Raw genomic sequence first — 20,094 nt, 5'->3', positions numbered from 1 at the left:
ATGGTTTTGTTCCCTTAGCACAGAAAAAACGAATGACACGGAGCACTTCCTCCTTGGTGTAATGTTCCAGTCGTTGCGCCATCTTTGAGTTGCTCTCAGCACCAGACGGGTGGACATAGAATGTTGTACAAGCCGTCACACTTCTATTACCAGATTACCTGTAACATGGAAAAGAATTAATTAGCTACACATACTATGGGTTTGACAGGCAATTTCACCTTACTTTTTGATTTATCCTTGTATTTTTTTCGAGGTGTGGGGACGGCGTCCACTTGCATTCTCCGCATTTTTATCCCTGCTTTTACCAAGAAAGAGCTCAATTGTTGCAGGCTAGGTTGTTGTACGCCTAGAAAAGTAGAGAATGCCAGAATTTCCTGTTTTCAGCCTATATTAAAGAAAAATTCCCGCATTCCCGTCAGTGCTCGGAATTTTCCGTTTTACGGGAAATTTTCCTTCGACTGGTATCACTGGTGCTCCGTCGTTAATTTTCAGTTTGTTTAGTTGAAGTAGCTTGGAAACTATGGAGAAGAAAAAAGAATTTTTCATTTCAAATTAACATTCTGAATTGGCAACACTGCTGATTTTTCAGTGCGTCAAAAGGTGTGTTAAAGGTCTGTCTACATTATACAATTCCTGAAAACAACGAAAAACAAACTTTGAAATTATCATGATAAAACGTTTACTTATATGCATCCGGCAACACTACTATTATCACGAAATGAGTTATCAGCTCTATAACAGATGCTGGAAGTGCCCCCTGTTTTGGTTGAAACACTGATTCTTCATCGTTTCACCATGTTGGAAGTAATTTTACGAAGAATAGAAGTGTTAAAGTTCTCAATTGCACTATGAATGTTCGTTTCCAGGTCTTGTATGGTTCAAGGATTGTTCTTGTATACCCCTTGCTTTAAGTAGCCACATAGAAAAGAATAACAGGGTTTGCCGGGGCGTGTAATTTCAAAGCTTCTTTTTCGTTGTTTTCAGGTGTTGCATAATATACACAGATCCTTAACACACCTTTTGATGCACTGAAACGTCAGCAGTGCTGCCAATTCAGAGTGTTAATTCATGAAAACTGTTATTTCCCTAGTTCATCCTTATAGAGGCCCCATCCGATTATTAGTTATCGGTGGAAATGAAAAAAAAAAAAATCTGCTTCATAGTTTCCAAGCTACTTCAACTAAACAAACTAAAAATTAACGACAGAACATCTATACGTTGCATGTATGAGTTATGAGTCAACTTACGTGTTTTGCAAAAAAAAAAAAAAAAAAAAAAAAAAAAAAAATTCGATTACATCTGGCAACACTTCGTGGTTCCTAGTATATTTCAATCATTGCTTCCTAATTTAAAAATATATATATGAACAAGGCTTCATTTTGGTATAACCATTATTTGCGTATCGTTTCAGGCTCAAAAGTTGTAGTATCCTAAACTCCGGGTTGCATTGTATATTGGACACCTGTATATCTATGTATTCCATTATAACTTTTGTAAAATTCATGCAATTTTAATTAAATTTGATAGGTACTCTTCATTAGGTTTTGTTGAATACATCTCCTTAAGCATTGAGCGATGTGTAATGTGGACATACAGCCAGGGCCGTATTTAAGCATGGGCCAAGATGGGTCATGGATCGGCGCGGCAGATTTTCTCGGACCTTTCTTTTTCATATTCCAACTAACTGACTCTATGGCCTATGGAACCCGGAGGTTCCATGCTGCGTTCACAAAAGCTCTCCACTGGCTTCTATCCTTAGACAACTGGATCCAGTTTCTACTTCGTATTCCTATTTCTGCGAGATCCATCTTAATATTGTCCTCCCGTCTGCGCCTAGGTCTTCCTAATGGTCGTTTTCCGATTGGTCATCCAATTAAGACTTTGAAAGCATTCCTACAATCTTTCATCCTGGCTACATAACCTGCCTACCTAAGCCTCCTAGACTTGATGATCCTAACAATGTTTAGTAAACCGTATAAATTATTGTAGCTCCTCGTTATGAAGTTTCCGCCATTCCCTCATTCTCGTTCTTCTTGGATCCGAATATTCTTCTCAGGATCTTCTTCTCAAATACTTTCAGTCTATGTTCTTCCCTCAGAGTAAGTGACCATTTTTCGTAACCATACAGAACAACAGGCATGATTATTGTTTTATATATTTTAAGTTTCAAATTCCTCGATAGAATTCGCGACGACAAGATATTTTGAAATGCACAATAATAAGAATTCTCTACTTTTAGTCGACATTTTATTTCTTCGTAAATATTGTTTTCATACTCACTTCTTAAAATATCAGAAATTTATTATGTACTCGTATACGAATATGACATGGGATTTTTACATTTTTAAAATTCCAAGCAAGAATCCAAGTGGTTGCGAGAGTTAATTAACATTTATTTACGAACTAATATTCATTATTTCTCTTGTGTTGTTGTTGACATCGTATTTTTTTTAAAAAAATCATAATTTCAAAATCTTTTCATTATTGATTAATTTCCAGAATTACCTAGCCTTCAACATTTACCATCCCAACGACTGGGACAAGAAATTTATAAGTGTTTCATTGTTATGTGTTATTCTTGAACTTGTCAAATTGAACGTTCTATGGTTTCCAGTTTTTCTGTTCTCGCGGACCGGTAAATGGTAGGGGTATATTGGGATCCGGCAAAACATAAAGCACCACACTGTTTGTTATACTACCAAGGGCGCCCATCAGGGGGGCAAGGGGAGGCACTCGCCCCCTAGAGGATTTTGTACTTCAGAATATCGAAAATCCAATAGAACTTTGAAACTATTTTTGAAACGTCGGTTATACTTGCCCCCCTGGAAACCATAACATGGGCGCCCTTGGATACTACGCAAAATTAATTTCGCTGACCAACCGTTGAAAACCACTATAATAGTTCATTAAAGGAAGCTCCCCACCGAATATATGTGACATTTTAATGATATCGAGAAAAAAAACTTATTTAGATATCGCTGTTCTGGTCAGATTCACTTTTGCAGCACGCCAGTGCCATCTCGTGACCAAGGGGGTACCAAACTTTCAATATATGTCCGTAGGGCAGGGTTTCTTAACCTGTGGTACACGTAGCTACTACTGGTGGTACGCGAGACGCTGTTGGTGGTACGTACAACTTATGGTATTATTAATTAATAATATGCTTTGGTGGTACGCCGGTGGAAAAGGTTGAGAAACCCTGCCGTAGAGCATAATTCCACTGATAACTCACAATGGTCCACGATGTCACATGTATCGTTGTTCGGCGGGGTAGACTACTTCAATTTGTTAGCTTACAGACAGACAGCAAATGTGATTAATTCTCACTTGAGCAAGTGTAGCCTAAGACGCGAAAAAGATTAGTTGGAGTTGATTATAGAAAAATCGAAACTTATTTTAAAACAAGTGAGTTTCATTTCACATTGTGAAACTACGATAGACTTCCAAACTATGGGAATTCAATACTTAAACTTCAAGTTGTACATCTATAACTACTGGTTGCGATAAATTAGTAAGATCAAAGATAGAATCTGTTCCCCGGATGTTGAATCCATATCAGAAAAACATTACTCGCTATGGCTTAGCCTCTACTCTTTTTGTTCTATGGTAATAAAGGTTGAAAACGGAAATCGTTAATTTGAACCACTCCCGATTTGAATAGTTGGTTAAGGGAGAGAATAAAAACAACCTACCCTTGGATTGCAAAAAACTGCATATCAATATCTCACAGTTTTTGCTCAACGGAAATCAATATTGAAACAGGAAGTAGTAGTAAATTTCATCCACTGCCGATTTTGATAAAGTGTTGTGGATTGGTTAATTTTAACCACTTCCGGAATGAATACAGGTTACAGGCGAGGAGATTCTGAATCGATTAGAAGAAACTGCATCTCGATATCTCTTCTTCTACTATTTTTGCTCTATAGAAATCGATAATGAAACCGGAAGTAGGAGTAATTTTCAAATACTTCTGGTTTTGGTAGAGTCTTGTGGGTTGTGACGGTCTTCTGTTGACACCTTGAATATATTGCAGAAAAATAGCTTGTCGATATCTGTTACCATTTTTCTTCTATGGCGATAAATGTTGAAACCGAAAACAGTTATTTTCAATCACTTCGAGGCTTAATAAAGGGTTAAGGGAGGAGAATCGGAAGCTGAATCGATTGCAAAAAACTGGATATCGATATCTCTTACCGTTTTTTCTATACGAAAGTCAGTATTGAAATTGGAAGTACTAGTAAATTACAACCACTTCTGGTTTGGGTAATGTTGCAGGCTGTGACGATACATTTTCTTGACACCCTGAATCGATTACAGAAAACCACTTGTCGCTATTACAATTTTTGTTCTATAACGATAAGGGTTCAAAGTGGAAATAGTTCATTTGAACTACTTCCGGTCTGTATAGAGGGTAAATGAAGAAGTTGGAACATATACTTGGGATGCTGAATCTATTGTAGAGAACTGCATCTCGATATCCCTTACCGTTTTTCGTCTGTGGAAATCAGTATTGAAAACGGAATATTAAATTGGAACCACTTCCGATTTTCATAGAGTATAGTCGGTATAGTCGTGTGGTACATTACCTTGATATGCTGAATCGTTTGCGGAAACACTATTCTCGTTATCTGTTACCGTTTTCGTTTTATGACGGTAAACATTAAAACCGGAAATGACTTCCGAACCATTTCCGGTTTGAATAGAAAGTAAACGGAGGAAGTGAAACCTATCCTTGGGACGCTGCCTCGATTGCAAAAATCCAGATATTGATATCTCTTACCGTTTTTGGCTCTTTGCGTATCGACAGATGGACGGACGGTCGGACAAAGCCGTTCTATAACACTGCATAACATAGTTTGGAAGTCTGAAAAGTAAATAGATATTGTATCATGCTTTCCACTTCCACTTAAATTTGATTATTCACTTCACTGAATCAAATTTTCTACCACGTTATTTATTAGACTTCAAAATTATGCTATGCGTAAGTGTCAGAAACATTGTAGAACGGCTTTGTCCGTCCGTCCGTCTATCTGTTTGTGGACAAGTATATGAGCAAAAACGGTAATAGATGTCGAGATGCAGTTCTCGCAAAAGTTTCAGTGTCTCAAGGATAGGTTCAATTTCCTTCGTTAATTCTCATTTCATACCGGAAGTGGTTCAGTCCTTTCCAGTTTCAACATTTATCGCCATAAAACGAAACGTAACAGCATAGCGATTTTTTTTTTTTTTTTTTTTTTTTGCAAGCGTTTCAGCGTTCTAAGACAATGTATCATGACTATCCGAAACACTGTACCAGAAGTGGTTCAAATTTAATATTACTTCTGGTTTCAATACTAATTTTCATTGAAGAAAAACTGTAAGAGATATCGAGGTGTTGTATTTTTGCAATTGATTGAGGGTTATAAGAATAGGTATTATGCACTCCTTTAGTCTTCTATTCAAACCAGAAATGGCTAAAATAAACCATTTTTGATTTGAACGTTTGTTTCCATAGAACAAAATGGTATTAGTCATAAGCGGTTTTCTACAAACGTTTCATGCTGTCAAGAAAACATGCCATCGAACTACAATGCACTCTATCAAAACCTAAAATAATTGAAATTTACTTCTGCTTCCGGTTTCAGTATTGATTTCCATATAGCAAAAACGGTAAAACATATCGAGATAATGTTTTCTGCAATTGATTCAGCTTTCTAAGAATAGGTTCCTCCTTCTTCATTAACCGTCTATTCAGACCGGAAGTGGTTATAACGAACTATTTCCGCTCACAACACTTATCGTCACAGAACAGAAATGGTAATAGATAGCGAGAAGCTAATTTCTGCAATCAATTTAAGGTGTCAAAAGAATATATCGTCACAACCCGCAACATTACCAAAACCAGAAGTAATGTAATTTACTAACCTGATTTTCACGAAGCTTTGCATCCCTTGTAAACAATGCAGACTGCAGTGCAGAAATGTTGCCAACTAATTAAACAAAAAATGTTATATGCAATTTTGTGCTAAGAAATGAATAAACAAACTGAAGGGGGAAAACAATGAGATTAAAAACAAAATGGCATGGGCTTGTGATAGGAGAATGAGGAACCATTTTCTCTCATTTGCAGTGGCGTACGCACTGCTCTCCTGAATCTTTGAACTACTGTGCAAACGCAGACACGCACCAGGAGAAAGAAGGGCAGAACGCTGAATTTCTTCTACCAGTGTAAATTACAACTAAAACTTACTATCCCCACTCCTAACGTTTCCTCTAGCTGAGAATCTGCCTAAAGTGTTAGGATTCAGAGCCACTATTACATGATGACTTAGTGTTCCTACTAGCAGATCTATGGTTGGATGGATGGATTAAAGTTTATCGTCCCCTTCAACAATAAGATTCTATGAGATTTGGACCTACAGCCGAACGAGTGATTCGAACTACATGAATATCCTCCGGAAATCGAACGCGGGTCACCCGCCCGACGACGAGTACGCGGATCATATAGCAACAAAGGATTTAGAAACATGTGCAGTTGTACTCACGACTTCTATTCAAAATTGAGGTCTTGGGGTGCCGCGGTGGCTCAGTGGTAGAGCGTTCACCTCTGGCACATGGGATTCCTGGTTCGATCCCAGCTCGCGCCAAGTGAACCTTGTGGTGGACAAACACCGTGTGCGTGGGTTTCCTCCAGGTCCTTCAGTTTCTTCCCACTTTCTTCATTCCACCACTTTATTCACGTTTTCATCATCACAGTCTCCTTTAGCCTAGCCTGCATAATCGTGGGACGTAAAACTCAAAAGATTTTATTTCATTTCATTTCAAAATTGAGCTCTTTGTACGTTTCCATTACAGGCGAGCGAGTGTTCGGAACAAGCAATTGGTCATTCTGCAAGAACTTGAAAACTACTGAGTTTACTTATTTATTGAATAGAGAATTTATTATTTTATTTCCTTTGTTATATGCAATAAAATACCTATAAAATATATTTTGAATCCTCGTGACTTATATTTTCATTTGATATCTAACAGAAAAGTTACGCCATAGACTAATATCAGTTATGAGAGTATGAAGACTCTGTCGACATCCAAGAAACTTTTTAGTTTCTACATAGGAATAAAGACATATTATTTAACATGCGCATAGTACCTCCTCTTACTTTCACTGCAGCCAGAAAAAAAATAAGACTCAAAAGTTATGAATATTCCTATCCAATATTATAAAAATTCTTAAATGTTGAAGATTCCTTTTACATCATTTCATTTCTGGCACCGAATATTCGGTTTTTGCATCTTTTAAATGGTCATTTATTCTGATCGCATTTTAAAAAGGCGATATACAAATTATAACTAAAAAAACTAGCCTCATATTACCTCGCAATGAATCACTAAAACAGGTTTTATCCTCTTTAATTTCTCTCTATCCCCCTTACCTCTCTCTTTCTTTTTTTAATTCACTATTTCCTTATCTCTAGTGAAATGTCAAACAAAGATCTGAAATACTATAAGGAACTTATTATCTTCAATAAGAACAGCGAGTTCCTGTCAGCGAGTTCCTGTGTAACGTGGGTTCCTGTCACCACGGCATGGCGCGTCCTCAGGTTGCGGATCGAGGAGAAGGCCTCTAGATATAGAGGTTAGCTGCGAATATACTGAATAAGCAGTCGCGGACAGACGACTAGGAGTGGTCCTCCAGCTTGGGGGTTTGGGTAAGGCTAACACCCTCATCCTGTAAAAAAAGGTACTTGTTCAGAAACATTCACAAAAGCCTCGGACAAGGACTGATAACTTGGCACGACATCAGCAAAAGAAAATGGACATGAGATTTGGAACATGGAATATTAGAAGTCTTTATAGGGCAGGCGCGTTAAAATCTGTAACGAGTGAGTTAGAGAAATACAGGATGGACTTAGTAGGAGTTCAGGAAGTTAGGTGGGAAGGAAATGGATCTGAGAATTCCGGAAATTTTACGTTCTTTTACGGGGAAGGAAATAAAAATCACCAGTTAGGAACAGGGTTTTTCGTTCACAAATGAATATTACCAGCAATTAAACGGGTTGAATTTGTTACTGACAGACTTTCTTTTATTACTCTTAAGGGACGGTGGTGTGATATTATTGTTTTAAATGTACATGCTCCAACTGAAGATAAGGGTGACGATATAAAAGATAGTTTTTACGAAGAAGTGGAACGGATATTTGACCAACTCTCGCGATACCATATGAAGATTCTATTAGGGAATTTCAATGCGAAGGTAGGACAAGAGGATATTTTCAAACCGATTATAGGGAACGAAAGTTTGCATAAGGAAAGTAATGACAACGGTGTTAGACTCGTAAACTTTGCAACATCCAAAAACCTAATCGTGAAGAGTACAAAATTCCCACATCGCGACGTTCATAAATACACTTGGACATCACCAGACGGAAAAACACATAATCAAATTGATCACGTTTTAGTAGATAGAAGAAGACAATCTAGCATAATTGACGTCCGGTCGTTTAGAGGGGCTGATTGTGACACTGATCACTACCTGGTAGTAGCGATAATACGGGAGAGATTATCGTTGAATAAAGGTAATATTCAATGTCCGAAAACGGAGAGATTTAATTTAAAGAAATTAGAAGAGAGCCAGGTAAGAGAGGAATACCAGATTGAAGTTTCGAATAGATTCGCTGTTTTAGAAGACTCGGAGTGCACTAGTGTTGAGGATACTTGGATTGAAATTAGAGATAGCATTAAAAGTTCAGCAATAGAAAAATTGGGACACGCGGAAATACGTAGGAACAAACCATGGTTCGACCAAGAATGCATTAAACTAGCAGAGAAGAGAAAACAGGCAAAATTACGGTGGCTACAAAATCCGAATGAAACAACTACACAAAATTTCGCAGATACCAGGCGGGAAACTTCCAAAACTTTTAGAACAAAGAAACGCGATTTTTTGAAAGCTAAAATTAAGGAACTTGAAGATAACAGTAAAAATAAAAACATCCGGGACATGTATAAGGGGATCAGCGAATTTAAGAAAGGCTATCAACCTCGTGCTTATATATTAAAGAAATCTGACGGAACAGTTCTCACCGATACGGATAGCCTCTTAAATAGATGGAAAGATTTCTTTGACGATTTGCTGAACACGCAGCCAAAAACTAATGTGCGTGGAGAAAAGGAGATACACACCGCAGAACCGTATATTCCAGAACCCAATCGAATAGAAGTGGAAGCCGCTATAAAGAAATTGAAGAAACACAAATCTCCGGGTGTAGATGAAATTCCGGCTGAGTTAATTTTAGCTGGAGGCAAAAAATTGTGGAACAAGATACACAAACTCATTCTCCTTATCTGGAAAAAGGAAGAATTGCCACAAGAGTGGAAAGAATCAATCATTGTTCCAATTCACAAGAAAGGCGACAAAACTGACTGTAATAATTATCGAGGCATTTCTCTTCTGTCAACATCCTATAAAATTCTTTCAAATATTCTGTTAGCAAGATTGACCCCATACGCAGATGAAATTATTGGAGATTATCAGTGCGGATTTAGACGAAATCGATCAACTATCGACCAAATATTTACCATTCGCCAAATACTCGAAAAGAAGTGGGAATACAATACCCCGGTACATCAACTATTTATTGATTTTAGAAAGGCTTACGACTCGGTTAGAAGAAAAACATTATACAACGTTCTTACAGAACTTGGAACACCGAGAAAGGTAATTAGATTAATTAAGACATGTTTAAGTGAATCCCAAAGTAAAGTCCGGGTAGGAAAATTTTTGTCCACGAGCTTTCACGTCCAAAATGGCCTGAAACAAGGAGATGCGTTGTCGCCATTATTATTTAACTTTGTGCTGGAATACGCTATAAGGAAAATCAAAGATAGCAACCAGGGCCTACAGTTGAACGGTATTCACCAGGTGATGGCATATGCTGATGATGTAAATTTAATAGGGGATGATAGGAGAACAGTAGAAATAAATGCAGAGATCTTATTAAATGCTTGCAAGGACATGGGTTTAGAAATAAATGCAGAGAACACTAAATACATGGAAGTGCGTCGGGACCGTAATACGGCAAATTGTGGAGGCGTTAAAATATTAAATAATGCTTTTGATAAAGTGGATACTTTCAAATATTTAGGATCAATATTAACAGACGAAAATCATATTCACGAAGAAATTAAATGTCGACTAAAAGCAGGGAATTCGTGTTACTATTCGGTTCAAAATCTCTTGTCGTCGCGAATTCTGTCGAGGAATTTGAAGCTTAAAATATATAAAACGATAATCATGCCTGTTGTTCTGTATGGTTGCGAAACATGGTCGCTTACTCTGAGGGAAGAACATAGACTGAAAGTATTTGAGAACAGGATCCTGAGAAGAATATTCGGACCCAAGAGGAACGAGAATGGGGAATGGCGGAAGCTTCATAACGAGGAACTACATAGTTTATACGGTTTACCCAACATTGTTAGGGTCGTCAAATCTAGGAGGCTTAGGTGGGCAGGTCATGTAGCTAGAGTGGAAGAAAGTAGAAACGCTTTCAAAGTCTTGACTGGTAGACCCATAGGAAAACGACCATTAGGAAGACCTAGGCGCAGATGGGAGGATAATATTAAGATGGATCTCGCAGAGATAGGAATACAAAGTAGAAACTGGATGCAATTAGCTAAGGATAGAAGTCAGTGGAGAGCTTTTGTGAACGCGGCACTGAACCTCCGGGTTCCATAGGCCATAGAGTTAGTTAGTTAGTTAAGAACAGCGAGTTCACTTGATTTCTCTTTTTGATTTTCTTAGCCCATTTTCATGAAATGACACAATTGTTTGACAACCATTCTTTGTGAAAAACTGAAAAATAACTATGAGTTAGCAACATTGAAAATGAGACTAATAACAGTTTATTCTTCCATGAGCAAATAGTACATAACAAATGCAATGTATTATGGTAATTAATGTATTGTTAAGGCACAGTAAGAACATTTAGGATCCGACTCAAAGTATGTATCTATATGAGATCGAAATCTTGAACCAAAATCGAATTTGTAAGGGAAAACTGTTACAACAAATGACAAAACACACGAAGTGCGCACCACAATTAAAAGATGTCGCCCAAGGAAGCCAGCAGGTTACATGCTGCTCCGAGTTATTCTATCTATATATATAAAAGAGAACGTACAAAATTTTGTCCGCTCATCACGCTAATACGGCTGAACCAATTTCTTTCATTTTTGGGGGGTTATTAGGATTTGGACCCTAGATGGTTTTTATCATATCACTTTAATTTTTAATTACCAGTGTCTTGAGATAATTGACCATTCAAGTGTCCATAACGTACAAATCCTTTGTTATTAGTTCATCATAGGTAAAAATAAACGTATTTATATGCAACCCGCATGACCGTGTCACTCGGCGGGTTAACATAAATGACAGGCGATATACAGCGGAAAATAGCTTGAATCTTCTGTTTAAAATTTTTTAATTGATTTGCTTATTTTTACAGACACTTTTACAATATGCCAGCACCGGGATGACCGCAGCAAAGCGGGGCGGGTTAACATAAATGACAGGCGATATAATGTTAAGATTTACTGCAATCTTCTATGGTTTTTATCATATCACTTGAAAGCGAAAAAGTAAAAATTATCTAAGTAACAAAGTTTATTGCGTTCCGGGGTGACCGCAGCGAAGCGGGGTGAACGCTGCTAGTTAAACATAAACAAGACAAACCCGTAAGAACAGAAGAAAAGCAAATACTTTACCAAACGATATCAACGTTGTTCAATTCACTTGAAGAAAATTAAGACCTATGATACCTAATTTTCATGTTCTCATAGAATATTTATTTACTTACTTTGTAGTACTGAAGTTAGTATTTGTACATTCGCATGCTATACAATGTAAGAAAGCACATCAATAAATTGAACTTAAGGTAAGTACCATATGTTTTTCATGCAAATGGGTAACGATTTAGATAATAGATGAAAAAGAAACAATCTCGCATAATGATAAATATGCTTGCTGTAACATACCAGCACCATCTCTTTATCGTTCAGTTGATAATTTGACATAACTCATTGTAATTTCATCTATAATTACAGTTTGGAGGAAAATAAAAATGTTCAGTTGCTCTTAAAGAAGGGGGGATTATATAGTATTGGGCATTTTTCCGTATATCACGGCAATGGTGTAAGAGTGAGACGAGTAATGCACATCGCAGTAGCAGAAATACATGCACGTGCTACAGCAGAAATATTGTGGGAAACAGACGAAACAATTTACTCTTCACCAATCAGCAAATAGTCGTGCGCGCAGTGATACATCAAGTTACGCGGTTTGTTTTTGAAAGGTGCAAAGGACTGTGAAAAACGCTTTAGTACGTCCGATGTCTATACTGATTTTTCGTAGAGAAAAAAAGGGTAAGAAATCAGTAGGCCACGTTAATCAGTAGGTCTACGTAACATATGGCCTTGCTGCTGAACGGGACGTTAAACTCAAAATTAACTCAACACTTTCTACGAATTTCTAATCATCTCCATTAGAAGTGGAGACATAATTTTAACAACCGGTTTGCGGAAACCGACTGAATAACACCACTGAATGTATCTCTTTATTACTTCCAGATCCTTATATTCTTAAGGAGCTGCAACCTTGGAAAGAAGGCGTCACAGCTTTAGCAAGCCAAAAGATAGGCTCAATTCGAGTGTATTTGGATGGTCAAAGGGAACATTGCAGAGCTGAAGAATGTAATTTGGGAAATTTAATCGCAGACGCAATGGTTTATTATGTAAGTTAGTTAATTTTTTCTGTAATGTTTGTATAGTTGATACTTTTTTCTAGGTGCTTTATTTATTGGGCAAAGGCTCTGCAGTGATTGCAATATCGACTATCACTAGAATGGTACGACAATCTTCAATGGAATATTAATGCCGTTATGCTATAGGAGAGTGTTCAAGAATTCGTTAACTGTGTGTACTCGTGTGGAGAGAGCATTATATATAAATAATGAAATAAAGGCACGTAGCAGTCACGGCAGCACAAAAACGTTGGATTTTGGCAGCTGGCACTTGTCGGTACTACAAAAGATACAGAAATTATATAGAATGACCAGAGCTAGGTTTAAGATTGAGAAGGCCCTAAGCTATTGAAGAAATCGAGCCCTTTATATGTCCAAATGTGCAACTAGTCCAAGCAGAACGTAGGGACCCTATATACAGAAATGACCAAGCGAGTGATATTTTAGAGAGCAGGGTAGCAGAAGGGGGCTCATTACTTACATCATAGGAGCATACACAATACAAATTACCGTTGCTATATGTAGGTTTTATTTTATTTGTTTTTCTTTTATCTTACAGTGTATTTTGGAATTGTACATCAAATTCTCTTTTCCTTTATTTTTTGGGGCCCCGAAGAGAGTGGGGTCCTAAGCTATAGTATATTTAACTTATACGTAAATCCGGTACCGAGAATGGCAGAGTACGTAGTTAAGTAAGCGGCTGATACATGAAAATCCGAACTATGTGACTTCTGCTTACTCGAGTGATGAAAGCGGTTTACGAACTTCGTGACCCGTGATCTGGAAGCAGTAAGACCCATAACCCACCAGAACTTGTAACCTGGACAGACAGGTGACCCGGAGAAACCTGGTATGACCTGGACACAGTCGATGCAACCCCGTAGAGGAGCAAATGTCGCCAAGTTCCTCCGACTCCCACTTTCTTCATTCCACTAATTTGTTTATTAACATCATCACCGTCTTTCTTAGCCTTGGAGGTAATTATGGGATGTTAAATTTAAGAAAAATCTCCCTTCTCTTCTCATTAAAGTATTTTCTGTTTTTCTTGTTGTGTGCTGTTAATATTAAAGAATTGTACTGAAAGAAAACTACAAGGTCTAGCCACTTATTTTTCTTAAGGGGATTTTCAAAATCTAATCGAGCAAGCCAGTAAGACTTGTCGTGTGGAATGTAAGAAACGACGCTGAGACTAAATAATATTTTATGAGGGGTGATAGGAAAGTCATGTCTATGGCGGGCTAACAAGAAAACCAATGAGCTGAGGGGGAAAAAAACGTTATTATTTTTCAATGCAATTAGGGATGGGTACGAGTCGAGCTAAAACTCGACTCGACTCAAAACTCGAAGCGAATTCGAGTCGAGTTTCGAGTCGAGTCAAAGGTAATTTTCTCGAGTTCCGAGCCGAGTCACCTGTTTTGAGGTCGAGTTTCGAGTCGAGTTTGATAAATGGCTCGCTCGTTTAGGTCGTTTTAACTCGATTGGAAATCATTGCCTGATTACACTGGAAAGCGAAAGCTATGAAAAATGTAAGCATTAATGTGGAATGTTTTTAGTGTTGCTCACGAGATGGGACACTGCTCACATCTCGTCTTATCTCGATTAACAAGTCGACAATGGATTTTTATAACGAGACAGCCTCAAATGTCATGAGCACCAATATAAGTACATACTGTAGTTCTTACTACGACCTGTACGGTCTAAGTTTTGAGCCCAAGTAGAAGTCTCACCCGGGTAGTGATGTCAACCGGCTCAGCTCGGTTCAACTGAGCGAACAGCTCGAGCTGGCTCGGTTCAGATGAGGCATCGACTCGTCTCAGGTGAGCCATAGGCTCGAGCAGGCTCGGTTGGGGGTGAGCCATCAGCTTGGTTCGTTTCGACTCGAGCCGGTTCGGTTGGGTAATCTGTTGGCTCGGGTTAATAGTGAATGAGCTGTGAGCCGAGCCGGTCGAGCCGTTGGCAGCCTTAAACCCGGGCCGAGCAGTTGTGAACATATTTGGCCGGTGCTCTCTAACTTTTAACAATTTTTTGCTTGAGCCCAGATACTTGCTCCTCCAGAACTCAAACCTAGAACCTCGTGAACGATGTCCTTGCCTCCTAGACTTCACGACTACCGAGGTCAGCATTCAGTTTTTAGTATTCAGATACTGAATAGTTTTTAGTATTCAGATACAAACCACCTACCTTTTATGTTTATACACGATATGTTGTAATAATAATAATAATAATAATAATAATAATAATAATAATAATAATAATAATAATAATAATAATAATAATAATAAAGAAGTTGTATTATTGCAGTATCATTGATAATAATCGTATTTTGTATGTAGGATACTGAAATAAAGTACTTGAAACTATATGCAGCATTTGGCTCGATTTGGCTCGATTCGAGTCGAAACTCGAGTCAAATTCGAATAAAGTTTCGAATCGAGTTGGGGGAAATTTTTCGAGCCGAGTTCACGAGTCGAGCTCAAAGATTCTGTTTCGAGTCGAGTCGAATTTCAATGAAAACTCGCTCGAGCTCGCTCGTGCCCACCCCAAAATGCAATCGCCTTCCACTCCTACACATCGTCTCCATTTTGTTTCAAGTTACTCAATGCCTTCAACATAAAAAGATTTCTCCTTAGAGTCAAAGAACTGAGTTCATTACCTGCTTGTCGCTTGAAAATCGCTAGCTCCTGAGGTATTTTTTCAAATGACGAAACAAATAATAATCTCTTGGGGCTAGGTCAGGACGTTAGGGCGGGTGATAAAGTTGAGTAATTCCCTGTTCTGCGATAGCAGCCTGCGCAAGATGGGATGTGTGTGCAGACGCATTGTCATGAAGAAGCAAAATTCCACGATTTGCACCTCCGCGTCGTTTATTCTGAACTGTTTGGCGTAAATCTTCAAGCATTTTTTGTAAGTAGTCCTTGTGATGGTATGTCCCTTTGGTATAACTTCAAGCAAAAGAATCCTTGCCTGTTCCAGAAAACAGATACCATAACATTGCCAGTCGATTTCTTTGCCTTGATTTTTTTTTTTTTTTTTTGGTGCTTCGCCTCCACCCCTGATGCTTCCACTGCATGGACTCTTGTTTAGATTCTGGGTCATATCCATGTTTCATTCCCTGTCACTACATGCTGGTAGAAGTAGTTATCTCCTTCCATAAAATCCGAATTTTACTGACATATTTGCACCCGAGTTTGCTTCTGAAAACGTTCAAATTGTGAGGAACCTATCTGGAGCAGACCCTTGTGAGCCGAAGTTGTTGGTGTAGAATGTCTGAAATACTATGAATATCAATTCTTACACTGAGAAAAATCCGTTCTCCGGACAGCGGTATATTCTTCAAATATACGGTATCCTCTTGCTTACTATAGAAATCAGTACGGAGCATACGTTATCCGTATGCTACATAGGCACTGCCCTTAGATGTTACATCATGTCGTTGCAGGATGTCTAACATCTAACAGTTTTCCGTATATCACTTACATATACTTATGTTACCTTGGTCGGCTATATGTTATATACGTCCATTTGTATGTGAGATCCTGACCGCCTACATTGTTTCATACGTAAAGTGCGTATAGATGGAACACTTATACAGAAAGTATTGTAAAACATGCGTTTTCAGTTATACGTCTGCTGTACGTTAAGTCCAAAAACTACAGGAATTACGCATGTAACCTATCTTTTTAAGTACGCCACCTACAATTTTTTTTCTCAGTGTACTTCCTCCGCTATTTCTCTAATCTTTTTTCGTCAATCAGACATTACCAACTTTTGTACAATTTCCACGACTTCAGGTAAAGTTGTTGTTTTTGGTCGACCACTCCTACGCTCATCTTCGACGTTTGTTTTACCACACTTAAATTACCTTATCCATCGTAGTGTTACCTTTCCGTGCGACAGTGCATCATCACCATACACTTCTACCGAGTTTTGATGAATTTCATTAACACTGATGCCCTTACGAAAGAAAAAACGAATCACATGTTTCTGTTCTAAATTAGTGTTTTCTGGGTTTTGCTCAACTTGTTCACTTGTGGAAGCTCTGGTGACCCGATTACTTGACATTTTCCCTTGAAATCTTGTCCATCTTCTTAAATACGCTTGTTCTTTATGGCCCGGTTGCTTTCATTCACCTAAAAAGGAAAATAGAGGTAATTAAACATGACTTCCCAACACTCCTCGTATTGTATACTCACATGTCAGTGTTCAAAACCACTGCATTAGTTTTTAGTATGGGAAGTCGAATAAACATGAAATTACATTTGAAATAGTTAAGACATAATACTTTGATTAAGATATGTCACAACGAAAATCCGAAACAAGAATATTCGAACTCGAGCACCAAATATCATTAGTCGACTATAAAATTCTGCAGTTACAATTGAGATGTCGGTTGCTTCCGGAACACCACATCTGTTGGTGTCAACGAGACTGTCCGGGTATGAGAATACAGCGGGACTCAGACCCGGATAAAATTTGTCACTCAAGTGACCGAGGTGAACATATACTCCGTACCATCACTAGCCTACTCAATAACCAACTTTCAGACAGTGAAATATTTAGTAAAATCACAACGAATCACTCGCAATTGTGCTGTTATAGCATTATTAAATTACAATGAAGCACAATACTAATGCGATTGATTTTTTTTTTAATGGTTGATAGTTATCATTACTATCAGTGATTACTTCAGGAGGTGACTGGAGGAATTTTCCCCGGAGCTGCGAAATTCCCTCAGGATAAATCTCCGATCGTGTTCAATAAGGGTTACCAATATTCTTTTCTGTTTTACTTTAATCTGTGTATTGAACACCCCGATGGGTTGTCATTTTAATGTCAATCATTATTATTAACTACATTTCACTTATCTAGTATATTTTACATTGCTCCTTTGTAATTTTCGTGAAAACTCCTACAATATATATAATCAGCATTGAAACGTTGCCTTCCAGTTATACGGGGACAAGCGTACTGCTGACAAGCTTTTTTTTTTTTTTTTTTTTTTTTTAAGAACAACACCCCTCCTTCCCCCTAGCCATCTTCTAGTTACAGGCTCGATGCAAGAAAAACGTGTTGGGTTTAACCACTATAACTTGCCCTACAGTTAGCTGTCAGAAGCTCCGATAATAATAATTTAGCAAATAGCATACTGTACAATATCTATGTAGGTTAAGCTGTATTTTCCTGTTGCTAGCTTTCAGAAGTGAAACTTGACGTTTAACACGTAATTGCCAACCATAAGAATTAAATCTTATCATCATATTGTTAAATTGTTGTGTTCATGAACAACCAAGGTCTTTGTATAATAGCTTATTTTCTGTCTGAATAGAGAACCAGTGTCTTGTGTCATGCTGTGGGCTGAAGGAAAATTACGCTGTCACAAGCAATAAATTCAATTGTTCATCAGATCCCTAACGTCTTAGCTGAAACTAAATTGTCTGAAACGGAGTATTCGACTTTTAGATTGTTTCTTATCATTCTGCGTTACAAATAGAATCGTCATTATTTTCAACCTGGCAGCCTTTCATCTTGGTTAAAAGATTAATATGATGTAAAAGTCTTTTTTATTATTTATTTATGCAATGTTTATTTTATATAACTCTCGAAGAAATTCCGAAATGAAGAAAAAAGCAATATGTTCCTTTGTTTCTTTATAGATATATCCTGCTTCAATATGGCGGAAATTTCTCCATTCATTATTTAAAAGAAATGGACGAATCACAAACCTTTATAGAATTGAATAGGCATTTTGCAAACGAATTGAAGACGGTTTTAAGCTAATTAGGCTTAGAAGTAAATTTATGTACACACTAATTTAAAGAAAAACTAATTGTGTGGTGTACCCATTATACTAGGGAAGTGGTGGTGCCTCAATGAATCACGTAATGTGGCGTTCTAACACCAGTTCAGAAGATATATATTTATAGTTCAAAGTTATAACGGAGCGCAATAAAAATAATAATGAAACCTTTCAGTTTAACGTCCCACGACTAAGATGGATGACTAAGGGAAGTGAATTATGATGGAATAATCTGCGGAATAGGAATGTGGGAGGAGACTGGAGTACCTCGAGAAAACCCACGGACATAGTGTTGTCAACCAGACAGTTGGGCGGGATCGAACCAAAAACCAAGTACCTGAGGTAAGCGCTGTACCACTGAGCCACCGCGCCCCCGTTGCAGCCCAATAAAGAGTCCAAATTTGATAAAACCCTTATTTTAATACTGAATACAATCTCTGTGTGTTGTTTAGCATGAAGAAAGTCGCAAAACTTATTTATTGCATTGGTGCGATTGAAGAATATGATATGCATAGATTTAAAAAAATCAGTTTTACGTCTCACGTTTATGCCATGTAGATTAAAGGAGATAGTGATGATGAAAAATGAATGAAATGGTGGAATGAAGAAAGCAGAAGGAAACGGGAAAATCCCGAGAAGACCCACGCACACAGTGTGTGTCCACCGCAAAGTGTATTTGGTGGGAAAGGGGATCGAAGCACGGACCCCACGTATCAGAGGTGAACGCTCTACTACTGAATCACTGCGGCCTTACACGCATGGATGGATTTAATTCACGAGTATGACGTCACAAACGCCGCAAATGTTAAAGAAAACAGACGAGGTACCCAATCAATGGGGTAGGCAATGTGTCGTTGAACATGGTCGTGTGAAAGTGCACACCATGGGGAACACGCAGTTGCGAGGTAATTTCCTTTACGTGTTCAAACTTGGAATTAAGAACTAAGAACAGCAAGAGTACATTTGAACCGGGAGTAATAAATGAACGCATTATATGGCGTTGATTTCTGGAACTTCGTGCCGCTGAAACAATAACATTGAAATATGAGTCCCATAGACGACATCAACAGCATACGTATTCTGATGAGTTCTTCAGGAACACCGTGGAGCCAGACCCTCCGTAAAGTGTTCAGGTAATTACAGACGAGTTAGGGGATACATTATACTATTGTATGTGGTTCAGTGAATCTACAAAATCTGTAATGTGAAAGAGTTGAGCTCGTGGGTGCCACATGAGTTGATACTGATCAGCAAGAATCGCCATTTGGAGGTATGCAGTACTCTAAGTCAACAGCGTCATTTTAGATTTTGCTTGGGCAGGAAGCAGGCAAGATTCTCCACCAGCATAAGTATTTCATGCTTTTTATTGGTATAGACCTATTAATATAATTGATTAAAAGTATATATGTATGTCCCAAACTATGGGGGGGGGAAGGCAATTTCTTCTCTGTGAAAAAGGGGGCCGTTGCCATAGAAACCACCGTTTCCATAACAACGAATCCTGTCACATTTTCCAATCTA

At 38.0% G+C, this 20,094-nt stretch overlaps 1 protein-coding gene across 1 annotated transcript in view; it reads left to right on the top strand.

The window, feature by feature from the left end:
• The window catches only part of LOC145662893 (snake venom 5'-nucleotidase-like), a 141,123-nt gene that overhangs the window by 75,150 nt on the left and 45,879 nt on the right, over positions 1-20,094 (top strand). The window contains exon 5 of the mRNA XM_081728869.1: positions 12,604-12,767. Coding sequence (XP_081584995.1) covers positions 12,604-12,767 — 164 coding nt within the window. The remainder of the gene's footprint in view (positions 1-12,603; positions 12,768-20,094) is intronic.

This window comes from Thermobia domestica, chromosome 10, assembly GCF_964235325.1.
Source record: "Thermobia domestica chromosome 10, izTheDome1.hap1.1, whole genome shotgun sequence".
Classification (NCBI taxonomy): Eukaryota; Metazoa; Arthropoda; class Insecta; order Zygentoma; family Lepismatidae; genus Thermobia; species Thermobia domestica.
Note: the sequence above shows the minus strand (reverse complement) of the source record. Positions and strands in the feature narration are given on the sequence as shown.